General features: G+C 37.4%; 2 protein-coding genes across 2 annotated transcripts in view; one reads left to right on the top strand and one right to left on the bottom strand.

The window, feature by feature from the left end:
• The window catches only part of LOC135480995 (FK506-binding protein 5-like), a 90,403-nt gene extending 78,884 nt beyond the window's left edge, over window positions 1-11,519 (bottom strand). Inside the window, exons 1-14 of the mRNA XM_064760926.1 lie at window positions 11,394-11,519; window positions 10,403-10,503; window positions 9,823-9,886; window positions 9,433-9,502; window positions 8,906-8,980; window positions 8,009-8,107; window positions 7,467-7,616; window positions 7,170-7,238; window positions 6,202-6,345; window positions 5,012-5,125; window positions 3,015-3,134; window positions 1,585-1,831; window positions 352-437; window positions 53-125 (exon numbers count right to left, since the gene is read on the bottom strand). Of these exons, the coding sequence (XP_064616996.1) occupies window positions 53-125; window positions 352-437; window positions 1,585-1,831; window positions 3,015-3,134; window positions 5,012-5,125; window positions 6,202-6,345; window positions 7,170-7,238; window positions 7,467-7,616; window positions 8,009-8,107; window positions 8,906-8,980; window positions 9,433-9,502; window positions 9,823-9,886; window positions 10,403-10,503; window positions 11,394-11,446 (1,465 nt within the window). The 5' untranslated portion in view covers window positions 11,447-11,519. The remainder of the gene's footprint in view (window positions 1-52; window positions 126-351; window positions 438-1,584; window positions 1,832-3,014; window positions 3,135-5,011; window positions 5,126-6,201; window positions 6,346-7,169; window positions 7,239-7,466; window positions 7,617-8,008; window positions 8,108-8,905; window positions 8,981-9,432; window positions 9,503-9,822; window positions 9,887-10,402; window positions 10,504-11,393) is intronic.
• A 1,024-nt stretch (window positions 11,520-12,543) lies between these two features.
• LOC135480320 (high affinity copper uptake protein 1-like) overlaps window positions 12,544-21,510 on the top strand; it is a 45,662-nt gene continuing 36,695 nt past the window's right edge. Inside the window, exons 1-2 of the mRNA XM_064760134.1 lie at window positions 12,544-12,581; window positions 16,260-16,318. The gene's annotated coding sequence lies outside the window, so the exon portion shown is untranslated. The remainder of the gene's footprint in view (window positions 12,582-16,259; window positions 16,319-21,510) is intronic.

Here is a 21,510-nt window from a genome sequence, read left to right as displayed (position 1 = left end):
ATATGAACGAATGAATGATTGGGGTTTAACATCACAATGGCAGTATACTCACCTGGATATGATGGAGCAGGGTACATGTTATTGTAGGACTGAACTGGTTGAATTCCGTATGGGTTAGCATTTGGCTGTAAAAATAATTTTAAAAATTTATAAAATTTTATGCTCCATTTAATTCTAGGTGTCACATGCAAAGGAATTTCCATTACAAAAGAGCAGTGAAGAAACTTGTTCGCAGGCTGATTCAATTAGATTTGAATGATTGGTGTTACTCATACATGTATGTGGCAGTCAGATTTGTGGGCGAACAGAAGGAATTCCAAATTTATCTGACTGATTGATCGCTATGGTTACCTGAAAGGCTTGGGGTTGCTGAATAGGAGGTTGGACTGGCTGATATAAAGACAGTTGTTGTTGTTGCAGCTGCTGTGATGGGAGGTCTGCAAGAAAAGTTAATCAATATCAATCGTTAGGAAGTGACCAATCTACAATACTCAGCTCCTGAAAATTTCAAAAACAACACCAAATTCAACTTTGGAATGATTTTAAGCAGAATGGAGCTTCCCCAAGAGCTTACCATCAATCTGAGGAACCTTTGGAATCCCAATTTAATATGTTTTTTCAGAAAAATAATTTACAGCATTCTGTCACTTTCCCTTATCACTTGTTAAAAGATTTATTTTGTAGCGTCTCTTTGGAACAACAATGACAATGTCATCACAATTTTCTACAACTATATATCACTGGCATATAAAGCACAAAAAAAAAGTAAAATGTGGACCAGAGAAATTTTTAGAAATACATCTAGGAACAATCATCATCTTTCAGAGAAGACTTATTCAAAAAAAATGTTTTCTTCCACTTTTGAAACCTTTTAAATGATTTCAACCATTGCCTGAATGTCAGCCTGTTTAGTACAGGTAGTATTCACTGATACGGAGTTATTTATTTATTTATTTGATTGGTGTTTTATGCCGTACTCAAGAATATTTCACTTATACGACCACGGCCAGCATTATGGTGAAAGGAAACTGGGCATAGCCTGGGGGGAACCCACAACCATCCACAGGTTGCTCACAGACCTTCCCACTTATGACCTGAGAGGAAGCCAGCATGAGATGGACTTGAACTCACAGCGTCCGCATTGGTGAGAGACTCATGGGTCATTACGCTGTGTTAGCACGCTAACCAAGTGAGCCACGGAGGTCCACCACTGATATGGAGATATTAAATGAGTGGAAATGTCAACAATTCATGTGAACATTTCCATCCAATGTCACACAATGTCACACAATGTCAACACAATGTCACACAATGTCAACACGTCTCACAATGTCACACAATGTCAACACAATGTCACACAATGTCAACACATCTCACAATGTCACACAATGTCAACACAATGTCACACAATGTCAACACAATGTCTCACAATGTCACACAATGTCAACACATTAATATGTCATACAAGAGATGCTTAATCTATCAGTACATCTGCTTCTGCTGTAAAAATGTTTTGTATTTATATGTAAATTATTGTCAGCTAAATCTATTCTTAAACAGTCTGTGATTTAAGAGAAAACCTACTCTGTACAAAAGCTGGTTGTTGCTGCTGCACCATTGGTTGAGCTGACATGTGATTGACAGCACTGGGTGGGACTTGGTTCTGTAGATGATGGTGATACTGAGGCATGGTTGGCTGAGTCATTGGCACCGCATTGGCTGGCACCCCTTGTGGCTGCACCGGGAAGCTCTGGGCTGGCTGGACTGGCTGAACTGGCTGCTGCTGTTGTTGTTGCTGCTGCTGTTGTTGTTGTTGTTGTTGGTTATAATACTACAAATAAAAAAAATTAGACATGTTTTACTTCACGCTTGACTGATTTTTGTTCAGTTAGAACATGCTGGGTTTCTATTCAATTAACATACATATGTATGTTTTACATTTAAAGAGAACAGACTTTTGGGGAAAAAATCTATATCTGTATTCACCAATCAAATCAAATTTTTTTTTATTTACCAAGAATAACTGAAATTATTGCTCTTCAGAAATTACAGAGTCATACATGCACTTTTGTGAATCTAAAGTTTAAATAAGTTATAAAGCGGGTTGCATTTTAAATTTTTTGGGACCTTAATTATTACCGATTTTGAACGATAACACATGCACAGACGGGGCTCATATTTTGTGAAATGTGATTATCTGGGTTATTATAAATTAACAAAAAATAAACTGGATTTGCTCTGACCAATTTTTTACAAAAAATCTCCAGTACATTATTACCTCTTCAGCATTTACACACACAATGTAAAAGGAAAAAAATCTTCATTGCAAGGTCTTTTATTAAAACCAAATCAAACCTCCTTACATGAGAAAATCTGAATGCATACATGTACATTCCAAAACTCCTATCATGTTGTCAGCTCAGGTAAACACTACACACCCACCTTCATCACCTTCAGGTGTACACATGAAGCTAAGCTCAGGTAAAGAATACTTACCTGGGTTTTCATCTTCCTCATCATCTCCAGGTGTATACATTGAGAGATTTCTACTTTGACACTAAGCTCAGGTAAACAACACACACCTGTGTGCTTTCATCTTCATCATCTTCAGGTGTATATACTGACAGATGTCTACCCGTATGCTAAGCTCAGACAAACAATTCTTATCTGTGTGTTTTCATCTTCATCATCCTCAGGTGTATATACTGACAGATGTCTACCTGTCTGCTAAGCTCAGACAAACAATTCTTACTTGTGTGTTTTTATCATCATCTTCATGAGTATACATTAACAGATGTCTACCTTGATGATAAGCTCCGGCAACAACTACCTACCTGTTTGCTTTGATCTTCATCCTCATCATCTTCAGGTGATACAATCTCACATTTCTACTTTAATACTAACCTCAGGTAAACACTACATACCTGTGTGTTTTCATCTTCATCTTCATCACCTTCAAGTGATACATTCTCACATTTCTACCTTAATACTAACCTCAGATAAACACTACATACCTGTGTGTTTTCATCTTCATCATCTTCAGGTGATGCTGCGACTGCCCCACTCATAGGTAGCATAGGCTGACCCATCTTAGCCATACGTGATATTAACTTTGCCTTGTCAGACTTGGGTGACTGCAAAAGTTTTTATAAATAATTCATTGATTTCTGAGAATTTATATCCTTTGCTAAATATGCAAAACAGATCAAGCTGTGTTTGAACTTGATCTGAGAGGACACAAAATAAATCTGCACGCAGCATTTTATTTGATTAAAATCGGACACTACATGTGGGTGAAGCTGTTATTGCTCAGAAATCAACGGTTAATCACAATCAAGAACACTATTATATGCATTTAGCTTATCCATGAATCTGGTTGTTTCCTTTCATATTGATCTTCGGTTACACTAACTGATTTATTTATTTGATTGGTGTTTTACGCCGTACTCAAGAATATTTCACTTATACAACGGCGGCCAGCATTATGGTGGAAGGAAATCTGGCAGAGCCCGGGGAAAACCCACGACCATCCGCAGGTTGCTGAAAGACCTTCCCACGTAATGCCGGAGAGGAAGCCAGGATGAGCAGGATTTGAACTCACAGCGATCCCATTGGTGAGAGGTTGCTGGGTCATTGACTGAAGCTGAACATTTTGTCAAAATTGGACAATATCTAAAACAATGGCCAATCACAATCAAGGACAATGTTATATATACAAAACTTCGCAAAAATCCAGCTGTTTTTTTTTTAATTTAGCTGATGTAGCACAAGCTCAACCAACACACAAAATTTTATTAAAATCAAGCAATATTTGGGTGTTGCAAAGCTGGTTAGATGGAACAGCAGACTGGCAGACACACCCAAATTTTGATATACACCTTGATTTGGCAAAAGCATCTTATAATAATGTTTATTTGCCTTTTACTTGTTTTCGTTAAATCTTCTTTTTTCTTTACCATATACACAATAAGCAGTTGACGACCCTTGTGTGGTTGTTTGGGCAGTCAAGCATAGATTAAAGGTGACTCTTGTCCCACCAACATGGTATGCATATCTGTGTGTTACATGTGGGAAAGTATGTCAGTATGTTTACCACCACAGGTGCTCTGGTTGACGATAATTGTGTGGTTGTTTGGGCAGTCAAGCATAGATTAAAGGTGACTCTTATCCCACCAACATGGTGTGCATATCTGTGTGTTACATGTGGGAAAGTATGTCAGTATGTTGCTGAAGGTGAGTGGTTTACAACCACGGGCACTCTGGTTTCGTCACTCATAAAACGCAAAGGAATCATATAAGTGAACAATTCTTGAGTATGGCAAAATTAAAGAGCTACTTCGGTGTCAAAACATCTGTGTCCTAAAACCAAGGTGAATTGATAAAGACTCGGATAGTCTGAATTGCTTTTCTAAACTGTGAAAATACTGCAGTGAATTAAAACTGATAGTGTACATTTTGTCAGAGTATATGGAAACAAAATACTTCTGTGCCTTCCACTTTGCCTGGTGTGACGTCACCCACGATCACATGGTGTCATCAATCGCTGACGTATATCCACAAAAGACGCTGCCCTGTCAAATGCTCTTGATGTCATCCCAGCATAAACGCATTACTCAACATCACATCTGCTTGATTCGACGTCACACAGGGGATATTATCACATCACATCAGGAAACTTTTACCAACACAGCCGAATATTTTGTTTTTCAAGGAGTCTTCAGTTACATGGGTTAAATAATGTTATTCATCAAAATCCTATTGAAACATAGTGTTAGGCTTCCTCCGTAGGAGTCTTTCATATCACTATAATATTTCTGCACAATTTGTATTCTGACCGAGTGGCAAAATTAAACAACAATTATCAGTTAAATAACCAGCACATGCAGATGTGTAATAATTCCCTCTTTGAGATCTGAAAACATCACAGAAATATGATCATGCACCATATCAGAATCGTTGAAATCCACGCATAAAGATCACCTGCTGATCCACCTAAAACTGCTATTTATACCTGTGCAAGCTGTTCTGTGATAGATCGTGTTCGAACTTTGACAGTTGTGTCATCAACTTCCTCAGGGGTTGGAGCCGGGGACTCTGTTGGAGAGTCTGATTTGCTGAGCTTAACCTGACAGAAAAAAAACAATAGTTTAACAAAGCACACACTGTTTTTCTTTCTCTACCAAGATTGTAATTTTTTAATTATAAGTGCAAATTTCTGTGTGAATTTAGCACAATTAATACTAGAATATATATTCTATACCATCTACAGCATTTGGTAAAAAATCCTTCGTCAAAAATAGAAGGCAGTGGAACAGTAATTAAATCTACCAGTTTAATACTTGAAATAATATCTGCATCATTCTTTTCTGAACAGATTTCAAGGAGGATTATATTTTAATGATGTGACTAACTCATCCCAACTGCTTATTCCTAATTTAGATTTTGAGATGACAAACAGTGTAAATTTATCAGAGTAAATGGAACTAAATAAAAACTTAACCTGAAAATAAATTGAAACTTATGGTAAATTACCTAAAATTCTGCATGTGACGAAGTTGCACATTTTAACTGAATCTGAGAGTTCTATTGATTTTTATACACAGGTGTTTTGACTGCACATTTTACCTGAATCTCAGGGTTCTATTGATCTTTCCACAAAGGTGTTGTGAGTGCAAATTTTACCTGAATCTCTGGGTTCTATTGATCTATACACAAAGGTGTTTTAAGGTTTGTTTAACACAGGACAATAAAAAATGCTACCTTCAATACAATAAGTAGTTTTTATTACATTTATTTGCCTATAAACTAAATGACCGGCCCCAATAGCACAGTTGCTAGAGCGTCCGCTTCGGGAGTGGTAGATCCAGAGTCAACCCTGAGTTGAATCACACCTAAGACCTTACAAGAGGAACTTGTAACTTCCTCGCCTGGCGTTCAGCATGAAGGGGATAGTGCAACAACTGGTTGACCCGTATCAGTATAATGGCTGGGGCGGGGCGGCTTACTTGCCTTCGGTAAGGCGTCTCAGTGAAGCAGCACTAGATAAAAGAGAGGTGGAAATCCCTCCTGAAACAAGGAGGCACATCACATGCAGTCTAAGGATTCTTCCGTCATCATATGACCGAAACATTGTTAAACCCCAAGGTCATTTACCAAATTTGAAGTAACCTGAACTCAGTACAGCAGTACACATGTACCCACCCGAATGACCTCAATCTCAAAGATGAGTGTGGAGTTGGAGGGCACTCGGTCACCCATGCCCTGATCGCCGTAGGCAAAGACTGGCGGGACCACCAGCAGACGCTTGCCATTCTTCTTCATCCCCAGTACACCGATATCCCAGCCCTGGTAAGGAGAATCAAGACATGGTACACTTATGTGGTTATAACTGAAAAAGTTTATTGACTTAATTTATCTGAATGGTGTTTTGAGCTTTACTTTTATCTTAAAAATAACCACCAGGTTTCAGTACTTAACACATTTTTAGTTTTTTTTTTATTTATTTCACTGTTGCTTTGACTCTCCAAGTCAAGAATATTTCACAGTCCTTTAATGTATACAATGGTGGCCAGTTTTGGAGAATTCGAAGAACCCAGGAGTAATCGACAAGAATTTGGTAAGTTAGTGACAACCTTTCTCACACAACAAGCTCATACATGTTACATGCTGGTAAGGAGAACCAAGACATGGTATATTCTTGTCACATATTAAAATGATTTACTGATTTCTGATTAGTGTGCTATGCTTTAAAAAAACAACTTCTCCTCACTTCTACACTGGCAGTCAGTTTTATGGCTTGAGGTAGGTAAACCACTGGCCTTTGGCAATTAACTGCTGAACTTACCCACATGCTGATTTCCGCATGTGCAGTGAGTTCAATGTGCGAGTGATATGGGCGGAAAGCGTGTCAACTTTAACAAAATCCACACAAAATAACATGGAACGTACATGGGAGTGGCCAAAGGACTGCTACTTGCCATGGGAGTGGCCAAAGGACTGCTACTTGCCATGGGAGTGGCCAAAGGACTGCCACTTGCCACTGAAATCCCAATTAGGGTAGGCCAGCATTTAATTGACACCTCACAGTGATCATACTGGTGATAGGCTTTTCAGTCATTGTTCTGCATCCATACACTAACCACTGGGCTAGAGGCCCCTGCCTGTCTTACCTTTATCACCTTGCCTTTGCCCAATTTAAATCGAAAGAGTTTCTCTGCATTTGCATTGCTGTCAAACACCTGAAACCAGATCAATAAATAACTTGTTCAGTGCTTTATTATTACTGATGAAAGACTTTTACAGAAACCTGTCTTAAAGGTGAACTTCAACATTATCTAATCTGAAATTGAAAGTAATGAGAGCAAGTAGTGATTATTGTGTTACATTTTTCCATTTTATGTGTATGTACATGCAATTTGAGGCTTATGTTCACCAAGAAATGTGTAAAAAACAAAAAATGTACTCACTTTGCCAAATGTGTTGTTGCTAAGCAACCAGCCAGTGTACTTGACCTCTGCTGAGTCCCCACTCTCTAAGGGTCCTCCTTCCCCAAGGGTGAGGTCTTGAGTAACCACTTCCTGGGCGGCACCTCCACTGAGGGCTTTGGCCAGACACACCTACAGAATAAGAACAGGAGTTTCAGGACTGACTAATCCAGACCAGTCCATTAAAGGTCTTACCCTTACATATCTAGAGAAAAGTGCAAACTGCTCAATGTACATGCAGTTTTGTCTCAAAAATCAAATTAAAAATATGCATAACTTGCACTGAATTGGTTGATGAATTAGGAATACAAATACAATTTGTATACCTGTTTGGTTTAGGCTGTGGCCGAGGCTTCGTTGTCAAAGTTTGTTAAAAATCAACTGACCAATCAAATTGTTCACACAAACCCAATTTGCGTATGTACCTGTTTGGTGAAGGCTATGGCTGAGGCTTCGTTGTCAAAGTTTGCCATAAATCAACTGACCAATCAAATTGGTCACACAAACCCAATTTGCATATGTACCTGTTTGGTGAAGGCTATGGCTGAGGCTTCGTTGTCAAACATAATGGACCAGCTCTGTCTGGCATCATCGTAAAAACTTGCATAGTTGTTTAGTTGTACCTAAAAAAGATCCTTACATTGTACATTTATTTATTTATTTATTTCATTGGTGTTTTACGCCATACTTAAGAATATTTCACTTATAAGATGGGGGCTAGCATTCTGGTGGGTGGAAAGAGCCCGGGGGAAACCCACGACCATGCCAGGTTGCTGGCTGACCTTCCCACTTTCGGTCGGAAAGGAAGCCAGCATGAGCTGGACTTGAACTCATTACTCTCCAGTAGCGTGCTAACCAACTGAGCCACGGAGGCCCCCTCCTTACAATGTACAAACTGACTTTCTATTAAGTAGTTTTTCAGTTAATTGTTATGGAATGTAATGTATTTTGAGCTCTCCATTCAGTTTATGCATGTCCTAACAAGTGTGAAAAACATCATAAACTGATAAACATTTTTAACATGAACTTTTTCTTCACCTTGTGCATGAAGTAACAACATAACAACCAAACACTATTTTTGCACATAAGGCTGCATAAAATAATGCTTTTCACAACTTTTTCAGGTTTTGGGGATATTAATTTTGTTGCTGAAAAAAAAAAAGTGACTGAAAAATTTGTGATTAAAAGTGCATTTTTAAAGGCAAATTAAAACATTAATTCTGGAGATGAAACTCACAAATTTCCAGTACAATATCATCCCATGTTCCAAGCAAACCTAGGAACACCTAAAATCAATAGATCTCTCAGAATCAGGAAAAATGGGCAAGTTAGCCATGGACGAAATTTATGGTCATTTAGGGTACTTTCCGTCAGATGACAATAGAAACAGTCGGCTAGTACAATCAAATTTCTATACGAACCGTGAAGGCAAAGCCGGAGTATATCTTTGCATTGGTGACCTGCTGCTGCTTACTGACATACAAGAGAATCTTGTACTGCAACAACAACGAAAAAAGAAGAGAATGTAACTGAACTACAACTTATGAAAATGATACTTGTAAAATTACAAAAAAATCCATACAAATTCGAACATTTATATCAAAACTGCAAAAATCAAGTTTAACATTACAAACAAAATTTTACTTAACCTCTACTTCAAATGAACTGAAACCCATGCTACTCCACACCAATAGACACGAATAAACGATCAGTAAAAGAAAACTTCACATTTCTGAATCCAAGAAAAAAAAGGCTCTGAAAGCTTTACTGCTTCCTATGTGATGGCCGTCTTGGACAAGCCTACGCACACTTTTCTATCAAAACACAGCTTTGCAAAATGGGAAATAGTAAAGTGTGCCCTTTTAGCTTCATGTCTTTTCAGAACTGGGTAAAGCAGATTTTGCAGAAAAGGATGATTGAAATGAAAAATTATGAACTAGGTACTCACGTCTTGATTGCTGTGGTTGCCTAAAACAGCAGCACCCAGCTTTCCCTGTTTCACATACTGTCCATCAGTGCTGTTGACAAAACATTAAGTCATACAAAACAATTAGAATTACAGGGAATTTATCTTTAACTAGCTGCAACTAAATCTCTGTAACTTAAGACAAGGACAAGAAGTAAGTCTCAGAAAACTTACTGTGACAAATTATACCAAATCTAGATTAGGTGAGTTTTACTGTAATCTAATAAGAATGTCATGGCTGGTGAAGGCTTTTCAAAATCAATAAAACATTTTTGGAGCACGCATACAACCAAAACATCATTACAGGATACTGAGCTGTTATTTTTTAAATCACATGAAAAAAAACCTCATAATCAGAATATCTCCACTCACTATTTATAGGCCTGGATAGCTGCAGCATTCATAACAGCTGGGGCAGATCCCCCAGTGGCAGTGTCTGAAAAGAAATCCACAGATCAGTAAATATTGATAACAGACTGAAAGTCACACTAACAATTAGCAGTGTCACTGAATTTGAAAGGTAAGTCTACCTTATTTTGTTTGCTTTGGGGTTTTTTTTGTTTTTTTTTTATTCTTTTACACAAACAATTGTTGTATAAATCTGTACAAATGACTTGTGTACATTATCTTCTAAATATATATGGAAAATCCTACTCCACTATTTCGATTAGGAAAATAATGAAATTCATTGTACATTAATGATGGTTAAGATTTCAGCTTATCACTGTTCAGTGTTCAAGAAGCTGATCATGGCTAGGTATATACATGAACTGAAAACAGTTTTCAGTACAGTAATACTACAGAAACATGTCAGTAAAACGCTTAAAAAACACCAAAAAATATATATATTTATTATATTTAATGAAAAATAAAGAAGAAACAGAAAACAGGGCAATAGAAAATACTTTCATTATGCTCAGTTTCAATGTACTGATGTAACGTATATGTGTACCTGTTTTCTTCCTGGGTTGTTTTGGTGCCGAGTATTTTAGTGACTCATTCCCACCCTGACTAGATGCTTGATCAATTCCAAATAATGCACCAAGTTTGGACCTGTTTAATATTCAAGAGCATAAGTGAGAGAAAAAATACAGAAAACAGATAGTAGTGTAAATTAAACAAAATGTACATCTACATATATTTTATCACACAGTGAAATGATTGAGAAAAAATAATATTGAAAACCAAACAGCATTATTACATTAGCACTTGTATTATCATATATACCACCACAGAGTGAAGTATTCTATGTTCTACCTGGGGCTAATATACCAGATATATTAGTCCTTAGTTCCACTACTGTCACTTAACAGGTGTTCTAAAATAATTCCACTTTTACAATTTTATTCCACTTTTTAATTTATATTCACAATGTGTAATTTACTTATACAATGTATTGTGAATTTTTTGTAAAGAATTTACCACCTTCTTTTAATCCAACCAGTAAATTACAGACTAGAGGTGAAGATGAAAGTGAAAGCTGTCTATTTAACATGGACTTGCCCTACCAACCATGTCAAGAAAGTAATTAGCCCTAATAATTTACATCATTTATTCTACTATGTGTAACATTGAGTCTTGGATTTATTTGGTGATTTGTCTCACTGCATTATTGACTAAACATTTTGACAGCACTTAAGCACTCTGAAAACAGGTCACCCTGCCCCTCCCACCTATTTATTGTTCAACATCAGTCAACTTAAAATGTAAATCAAAGAGAGTGTGGTGCTAACAAAGTCTAAATCCTCGGACTGCTTTTGATATCAAGGCCGCTTTTGTGTCGACCAATTGCACAAGCATTAAAAAATGGCCATTAAGTCAAATTAGTGACATTTAAAACCAGCAGACTGCTTTGTTGTTGTTGCTCTGTTTTGACACATCGGACTCGACGTGTTCATATACATTGATCTTTCCAAGATAACCGCGACATTTGTCAAACATACCCGCTCGACGGAGACAGGAAATCTCCCTCATCATCGTCTGCATTAAAAAACATTTTTCTTTTGAAAACAAGAACTTTCGCCTATATCATGTGTTAGGCGAAACCACATGAAGTAAGTCACAAGATGTACACGCAGAGCTAGCGGTAGAGAGAGTTTCGTATCTGTCAATGTAGCGTGTTTACATGTGATTGTAATTATCTTTTTTGATTCAAGAGGCAAAATCAAAATCAAGAAAGATTTCCTGAAAATAAACATTTAGATTTTTTGGTTGAAATTTGAATAAGAATTCGTAAGATGTTGGTTTACGGCTTTTTTTTTCAAAATCTTCACCACACAATATTATTATTCCGGAAGCAAGGACTTTTTTTTGTACATTATTGAGTGGCTTTGCTTCCTTTTTAGGATTTAAGGTTGTTTTATTATATTTTCTTTACAATAAAAAACAAAGGTATGGAAAAAGTTGCCCATGTTCACCTCAAAACAAAAAAACAAGAACTGTATAATTTCAAGCATGTTTGCAAGATGAAGGTTTCTTTTTCATAGTAATATTTCCGGTTATAGTACTGAAAACTTTTCACGTTGAACAGCTTTTTATTTTTGTCGTATCCCTGTCTTGCCAACTATCCAAATCGCATTTCACACATTTTCTGGTTGATCAAAATTAAGACAATTTATTCCACACAGCATTTACATATCATATTCCATTCGTATCAACTTTCTAATAATTTGCAAAAGTTGGCCTGGGTGTAAAACCGCAGCATACACCTGAAGATCCATGATTTTCTTTACTCTCTTTCATCACAAAAATAATTACATTTTCAATTACAGTACTTAGAAAAATATTGGCATTTTTCCCTCGGGTAAAATTATCACTTTATTCGCACCATGCAGACTCACAGACCAAAGTACCATTAACCTAGTACCATATATCATTGCTTGTTCCTGACATTAAATCAGTATTTATGGTTTCACCGACAATAAATACGGCTGAAATGGACCAGATGTCATAAATTTAAGGTCTTGTTTTATTTGCATTTTAACGAACCAGTAAATTTATTCAGCAGACATATTCAAGTCCGTTTTCATTATTCAATTCATCTTGAAGTTTTTTTTCACTGATCCTACTTTTCGTAGCTGTCACATGTCAGTGGCAGGAAATAGCGATTCGATCCGGGAAGGAAAGAAGCGGTAAGTGGTTATTTCATTTTCACCGTGTTTGTTTATCAGAAAAATAAATTTCATGAATCACATTTAAAGTATCTTGTCACCTTGTTTAACGGCATCTAAGTGTTTTTGTCAATGGAAGGTCGTGTATTGTGAGGAAAGGTTATACTGTGCGATATCCTACCGATGTCATCCACACGCTCAGATCATTCTCCAAATCCAATCTGGTCACTCAGCACAAATTATTTGACGTGTTAAGAGACCTAAGGGGCCAGCGAGTAGATACGAGCTCCTTTGAGGTCATCATCGTTCAGATCATTTCAGTTCTCGCATTTTAATACAGTACCACTAGTGTATGCATCTGTCATCTGAATTAAAGAAGATTGTTGAGATTGTCATTTTGCGGTTTGAACAGGTCATTGTTCATATAAACATGAAAAGGAAAATGTACGTAGGTAGCTCCAGACTGTATCAGCAGAGTAGCAACCACAGGCTCTTGTATCAAACTGGTACGTGTAGATCGCCATGCTATATTCTTTACCCAAGATTTCATAAAAAGTATTGGCTGGAAACACCGGCCTACCCAACTCCAACTCCACCTCAAGTACAGATAAGCTGAATGGACTCAAAATGAAGCCTTCTGCTGCTAATTTTGACACACATTTCTTCTAATGTCAGATGATATCTAACACATTTATATGTCCAGTCCGTGCATATTTGTTCCGTAAAAGAAACTGTTTGGTCTGTGTGTCTAAATTAGCAGCAGTATTTTATTAGAGTCGATTTAGCATAGCCATAGATGAGGTAGGGTTGGGCAGGATGGCATTTCCAACCTTCACCATTAGTTAAGGCCTAGGGAATAGGTTATAGCCTGACATATTTAAAGATTTACTAATTTGATATAAGGACTTGTGGCAGCAACAACTGGTAAACTCTGTGTTAGCGTGAATGTTCAGGCCGAGTCTGATGTGGTCTTTGTAAACATCAGCAGTCCAGAACAGGTGTCGGCTGTGGCCCTTGCCCCTCAGCTCGACTACACGCACAACATCCCACATGTACATGTATTCCACTTGGTATAGTGATTATTAAAGCCAGGCCTTATCAGAACGGAGTTTGTAACATGTTCCATTGTCAGATTGTATCACTGCTGTGATATCCTATAGTCATAGATGTGTACACCAGATCTACATGTATGTCATCAATAGCAATTGCAGATTTCAATTATATAGCTCTTTGTTATGTTCTAGTGAAATTTGTTGAGATGAGTGCGAAGTTTTGACAATGCATTGAAAATTCACAAGTGAATAAGCCTTTATGGAATGATAATTTATGGAATTTAATATCCAATATCTATACCATAGAAAAACTTAAAAAAAAAAAACGGAATATGCCTACTGCTGTGAACTGATTTTAGTCTGCAGATGTTTTCACTGTAATACTAAATAGTTCTGTCTGGGATATACTATACCTCTGTCAGACTCCTCCTTCTCTTCCTCTTTCTGTTTTAACAGGCTATAAGTAGAAATCTTTGTGTGCAATGCTAATCAGTTTTCTAAACAATCACGTATATACCAGCTGAACTGCTTCAGTGGCCTAATGGTTAGAGCTTCTGCCTCGAAGTCGGGAGAGCTCAGGATCAAATACGGGTTGGGTCGTGCCAAAACTATATCATCAAAAATCTAGGCTCTTCACCAACCAGGCCATGACATTTAGGGTCAAATGCAGTCTTTTAATTTGGGCACCCAGTCAGAGGATTTATTTGGGCCAAAACATTTTCATTTAATTAAGTAGTTATTAAATATGTACTCCTTATATAGATGTAGATGTAGCAGAGTTTTTTTTAAATTAACGTCCATTGGACAGAATCATTCAGTAGGAAGAGATGCTGCCAGATATTCAATCCAGTATGACCAGGCTGTAGGAGAAAATCAGCCAATGCATGATTTGCGTTTAAACAGTATTAAATTTTGCCTGTTTTAAGCCTCGTCTCCACCAATGCGGTAGCTGTGAGTTCAAATCCACCTTATGCAGGCTTCCTCTCTAGCTGTCTGCCAGCAAAGCAACCTGCAGATGGTCAGGGGTTTCCCCCAGGCAGAGCCCGGTTTCCTCCCACTGTAATGCTGGCTGCCATCGTATAAGTGAAATATTCTTGAGTATGGCATGAAACACTCATTAAATAAGTAAATAAATGATTCTTGTCCTCCCTTCCCCTCCCCTCCTCTTCCCCTTTCCTCCTCTTCCCCTTCCCCTTCCCCTCCACCCTGGCAATTTGCAGATCTGGAAGTATTTTGAGTACATGTATATAATGGCATAAAACCTTAATCAGTTAAATTATCGAATTTAAAGTGACACTAGAATGCATGGTTGGTTCTATTCTGAATGACCCTGCCAAGCCATACATGTATCTGGAAGAAAAAAACATGAAGGCTCTGAAAGGAATACAACTTAAAATGTTGCTTTCTGAGAGTTTTTACATCTGTGAATGTAGAAATTCAATCAAAACCTAAGTTTTTACTGGTAAACCACCATGTATTTCTTAAGTTCACTTGTTACGTGTAACTGATACAGTATTAGTCTTTTGGGCACCCAACACAGAGAGGGTTTAATAGGATTGGCAAATGTGAGATGTGTACATCTCTAAACATGAAGTTAATAGTTTGCACTGTATAAATTATGTTTATAAATGTTGGCCTTTTAATCCATAGTAAAATATTGAGAATAATAACAATGTAGACATAATGGACATAAATCAGCTATTAAGAAGACTGGAATAAATGCAAAAGATTTTTGAGCCATGAGAATAATAATAATAATAATACTTCATTTTCCAAGGGAGATCAGTTAGTTACAAAATTGATGACACGTGTCATTACAGCTTTACATGTACCTGTATGTTCTCATGTTTTATAGTTTGTCACACTTTGTACTGGTTCACACTTGACATATCTGTAACAGACAGTTACATGGGTGTGTTCAAGAGGAAATGTTTTTGTATTTTTATTGATCAGACATGTAAGGGAAAAAAATGAAAGTGTATTCTTATTTTCGTGTTAATCCAGGTAAGGTGACAATTCCTTTGATGACGTGCGAGTAAATTTACACGCCACATGGGAAAAACAGATATTTTATATACATGTGTAATTATGTTATGGTGTCTTCTATCGTAGAAACTGACATACCTGCATAGAGAAGGTGTTAAGGGATTAGTCTAAGCCTCTCACATATGTGTATTAAGATTTCATAGCATGGCTGTCACAGGTACATACGCTGAAATGACCCCGGTAGTGTCTTAACATCAATAGTACTCACCTGCCCGTGGCAGACGGTGTGAGCTCGTTAGCAGGTGATTATACCCACCTAAAGCCGTTCCTCGTACATCATTGACCTCACTTTATAGAATGCTGTCAGTTCCTGAAGTGAATTGGGTGAGTGCAAAGCTGCTTTGAAAAGGTACAGCTGAATTCATGTTAAAATACATCAAACTGCATTATAAGTGCACAGAGTTCAGTCTGTATACATTTGCGCTCATATATTTGTAAACCTTGCCTTCGTGCGTGTTGGATGTGAAAATCAAGGTGTAGAAAACTCATTGATGTATTCATTTTTACCTGGTACACCTGATACCTGCATATATAGCTTAAAATTCCCAGAAGATTTGGACAGTGGTTGATTGCTGTACTAAAATTTATCTCCTTGTTTCAGGACTTCATTGTGCCTAGTGTGTACAGTGTACAGAGATCCATGACTACAGATTTCATCAGGTGAGTTGTTTTGCATCTTCCTATTAAATGCTTCCTGGTTTGCCTTGTTCATGATATAGTTAAATTTTAAGACAAACATTAAGGGTGTGTTTGTTTTGGAGTAATCTGACCAACCCTTCCAGAAAGAGCATTTACTTCAGGGGTCACAGTATTTGGCCATCCTCTCATTTAAAGAGCTCAAAATAAAAATGACGACCTCACATTGAGCCCAGGTCATCACAAATATATCACCACGATATGGCTGAGATATTGTCAATGTAACATTAAGCCAAAGTCATTCATTCATTCATTTATTCTCTCTCAAGGATAACTTTGAATCACACAGATATATTTATAATCTCAAACAGACATATGTTATGATGTATCCACTTTCTTGTCATCTTCCAATGATTCGAAATAGATTCCATTACATTTTATGCCCTTGGTTGACCTTAAATTTTATCATTCTAAAGAGCTCAGAATTTTTATCACTGTACTCATTCTTCTAATTAGCCAGAATAAAAGATAAAGAATTCCTTCTGTCCTACAGTACCCTATCTTGTACTTTACAGTTTACACCCAACAAGTTTTTAAGGATTTTCTAATGTGTCTGTATTAGTAAATCAAATTCTGTATGTGGAGGATAGGATGATATCTTCCCAGAAAAATATGAGACTCTGCACCAAAAGTACATGTATTATTTTATGACCTTTATTTGTCTCTATAAACGCTTCTTTTCCTGCGGTGATTTAGTACAATTACATTAAATACCACATTATATTCATAGTTGTTTTACAATCAAGACAATATTCTTGAGTATGGCGTAAAACGCCAATGAAATAAATAAATAAATAGAACCAAGACAACTACAGGGTTTTACCTGCATGTATGTACATTGTACATGTTTGTATGTTACCAGTATTTATAGACATACCCTAATTCCTCAACCTTTTCGCAGGTGAAAGAGCAACTTTCAGTGCATTTAATACGCATTTTTCGTTTGATTTTGGAGACAAAACTACATGGGTTGGATTGGTCATTGTCAGGGCTTAACAAGAAGTGTAATTTTATTGGTCTCCACTGAATAATGCCTTCAGAATATGCTTAAATAAACATCTTGAAAACATGCGAAAAAGATTGAAGAATGACTGTGTTTTTCAACGTAGGAACCCTGTTCGTTTAAATATAGTATGAGCATTGTCTCAGTGCATGAGTTTATATGCTATTCATGTTGCTACAATTTTAAATTGCTAGATATTATTTATAAAGTCATCAGGTAACTTGATTTTATGGTTTACAAAATGGCAATTAGACATTTACATTGTCAGTTGTATTTACAATAATTGTTCCTTGAAGGGTTCTTCAAATTGGTCACAAACAATGGCAGTTTGAGATGAAAGCTCAAGCCAATTTGGTGTTGGTGATTCCAACCTATTTGATTACCCTTAAGCCCTAATTAGAGGGTGGGGGGGGGGGTGGGGGGCTCCGTGGCTCAGTTGGTTAGGACGCTGATGACCCAGGAGCCTCTCACCAATGCGGTCACTGTGAGTTCAAGTCCAGCTCATGCTGGCTTCCTCTCTGGCTGTACGTGGGAAGGTCTGTCAGCAACCTGCAGATGGTCATGGGTTTACTCCGGGCTGTGCCCGGTTTCCCTCCACCAAAATGCTGGCCCCCGTCGTATAAGTGAAATATTCTTGAGTGCGGGGTAAAACACGAATCAAAATAAATAAATAAAAAATAAATAATTAGAGGGGCCCTCCGGATGCGAGGTAGTTAGAGTGCCAGCACAGAACAATGACCCAGGAGCCTCTCATAGTGAAGATCTTTGTGAATTTTGAATGATGAAATCTAGAAATCTATGTGTTACATGTACATGCTAAAACCTCTTGTTGCTGGTTGCAGTACGGTTAGAAAAGATCATTGTAGAATCCAAAGTTTCAAATGCGTTTAGCTACAGACTTTATGTCTAACTATTTTCATGAACGATATTTAAGATCTTTCATCTCTTGTATACGTCATGTATAGTGTTTTCCTTGCCGTTAAGAGGAACGAAGTAGGTTGCTGCGAGTAGCCAGAAATGTTGTATGAAGACATTTTGAATGTTATTACAGCATGCCATCTGTTACCTGAAGCTAAATAGGATATGATAGAAATTATTCATTCTCACACCTTCCATCAGCAATATAGTGTTTGCTGATCAAAACTGATCAAAATCCAGAGTGTCATTTATTTATTTATTTACGCTGTGCTCAAGAATATTTCACTTATACGACGGCGGCCAGCATTATGGTGGGAAGAAACTGAGCAGAGCCCAGGGGAAACCCACAACCATCGGCAGGTTGCTGGTAGACCTTCCCACTTAGGGCCGTAGAGGAAGCCAGCATGAGCTGGACTTGATATTTGAATATGATGCATGTAAATGACCTAAAATTTCACCCCCGTGAAGTGCATTATTAGGAGGCAAAAATAAATGTCATAATTTCAAACTGCATACATTCCTTTTGGTGCTGAAACTTACAATTACCCTTTGTAGATGTGACTCTACATGTACCCTCCAAGCACACATCAGAACACATTTCTAAAAATCAATAGACCTGTCTCTCTGTTTTGTGAGATTTACTTGCCTCTAAATGGACTTTAGTTGGTGTGACTTTAGGTCAATTAACATAGTGAACGTAAGGATCAGTAAGAGACAGTGTACCGTAGAAATAGATTGATTTTATTGGTGATATTGAGGTAGTGTTACAAGCAACTAACGACTGACCATTGCAGCTTACTCAAACTGTATGAATTTCTCAGTAAGTTAGCCATAGTAACACTGCATACAGTATGATTTTATGATTGTGAACATTATCCTTTCAATAATCTAGGTATTACATGTATGATCAGGTATGTTATATTTTTTAGATTTCTGATGTGGAATTTTAGACTAATTCTCATGTCCTTGTGAGATTGTTACAACCATTAAGCTGTTCCGTTTGTTACAACCATCACAAGCATTAAACTGTTGCAATTGTCACAACCATTAAACTGTTGCAATTGTTACAAGCATTAAACTGTTGCAATTGTTACAAGCATAAAACTGTCGCAATTTTTGCAAGGATTACACTGAACACCTCAGTCTACTGACTGTGAGAATGCTTTCATCCCTGACTAGGACTGATAAAATTTGTCCGACAATTGCAGCTCTACATTTATTTATTCAATTGGTGTTTCACACCGTATTTAAGAATATTTCGCTTTATATATGACAATCTTGCTTGTCATCCAAGGCAGGACTAGAGAGGAATTAAGCCAGCATGAGATAGACTTGAACTCACAGCGACCACAGTGGTGAGAGGCTCCTGATTCATGGTGCTGTGCTAGCACACTAAACACTTGGCCTTGTGTGGCTCTTTTCAACAGCATGTACAAATACTTATACTTACACAAATCAGGAGAGAAAAAAACATGTACAGTAAAACAATGGCAGTTGGTGAGGACAGTGATTGAAATGCCCCTAGATTTTTAATAGGGATGGCTGATAGAAAATTTGGCTCTATTCTTATTCCTCAGTCTTTTCCTGGGCTCAAATTAGAAAATCTCCTTTGGCGTGCAACTTCATAAAATTTTTGCAGGCACAAAAGCAGATGACCTGGAATTTTTAAACATGGGCTGCCAGTTTAGTAGTTCAGTTGAATTAAACGTTGAGGTGTATTTTCAACAACTTTCTAATGTTTACCTGCCTCAATGTTTAATCATTGAATTCCAAAATCCAGTCGGCCCATAACCAAGTGGGCTTTTTAATTCACTCTAAGGCAGGAGAGAATAGGACCTTTATTATCACTCCTGCAAGTATTAATCCAATCCTGAGTCGAAATGTTGTTGCAATCAACAGAAATATTTCCTTCTCGCTTGTAGCGATAATTTTTTGCAGTCATGGCGAGTCAGGTATACTAACATTTTTTAACCGCGCGCCGAAAGACATGGAATTGAACAGGACCATGCAGCTCTAAATAACAAGTTCATCGATGATTTCATCAGTCATCATGGATTAAAAACTAAAAGAACAATTCGCCCCAGTCGGTCAGACGAGAAAAGTCAACTCCAAAGGTTTCAGTCAAGGCTTGCGGCTGTCGTGTGTCATCTGCGCAGCTGTCTCGTTATCCATGTTTTCTGACCGTGGTCTGAGATTCAATCTGGACTTTGAAGAGAGAAAAGTTATCACTTTATCAGATTTTCTGCATATAACTAGTCCGAAATGGATTTAAATGTGTATTGGTCATTGAAAGGACCCTTTTATGTTCAATCCAAACAGGAAAATGGAATTACATGCCGAAATACGAGCGCACAAGTGAAGGAAGATAATTTTGTTCTTTAGTAGCATTCAGCATAGAGTTATCATACCGTGATGACATCTGGTGGCAGGGGAAGAGAACTGCGCATTGGCATCCTGCTTCAACGTAGTCACATGATTAGCCAGCTTTCTGAGGTGGAGTGCAAGTTTCTCTTGGTTTGCAACGTCTGTGAATGGTGTTTCTTACGTTTTCAGTGAATAATAAATTAGCTGTATCTTTATCACGCCGCCATAAATTAGAAAGCAGAACTTATAGTTGTCCATACATTGACATCTCATGCTTTGCCCGTGATTATATTTGTTGATTTTTTTTGGGGGGGGGGGGGGAGGTTGGCAGGCTGATTTTAAGTTGGGCTGCTATGGCAAATTTTTAGGCCTGCTTTTCGCCATTCACAGGCCCCTTATTGAGCCTTGTTGTCACATATGAAAGAGCAACTTTCAGGGCAATTTATGTACATTGATAATTTGATTTTGGAAATAAACCACATTGATTGAATTTGCCCTTTTCAGGGTTTTAACAGAAGAAGAATTTTATCAGTCTACACAGAATAAAGAATATGCTTGAATAAACTTTCTGCAAACATGTGAAAAGGTTGAGGAATTACAGTATCCATGTTTGTATTGTTTGTGCTTTTGGGTCAGAATAGTCAGTCAGTCAGTCAATCAGTAGACTGATAAAATATGGACCATAGGAGGTACCTGTGCATATGTTGTTTTTGCTTTTGGGTCCAGAATAGTCAGTCAGTCAGTCAATCAGTAGACTGATAAAATATGGACCATAGGAGGTACCTGTGCATATATTGTTTGTGCTTTTGGGTCAGAATAGTCAGTCAGTCAATCAGTAGACTGATAAAATATGGACCATAAAAGGTACCTG

The sequence above is a fragment of the Liolophura sinensis genome, chromosome 13 (genome assembly GCF_032854445.1).
Source record: "Liolophura sinensis isolate JHLJ2023 chromosome 13, CUHK_Ljap_v2, whole genome shotgun sequence".
NCBI lineage: Eukaryota > Metazoa > Mollusca > Polyplacophora > Chitonida > Chitonidae > Liolophura > Liolophura sinensis.
The sequence above is the reverse complement of the archived record's forward strand: the minus strand, read 5'-3'. Positions and strand labels throughout refer to the sequence as shown.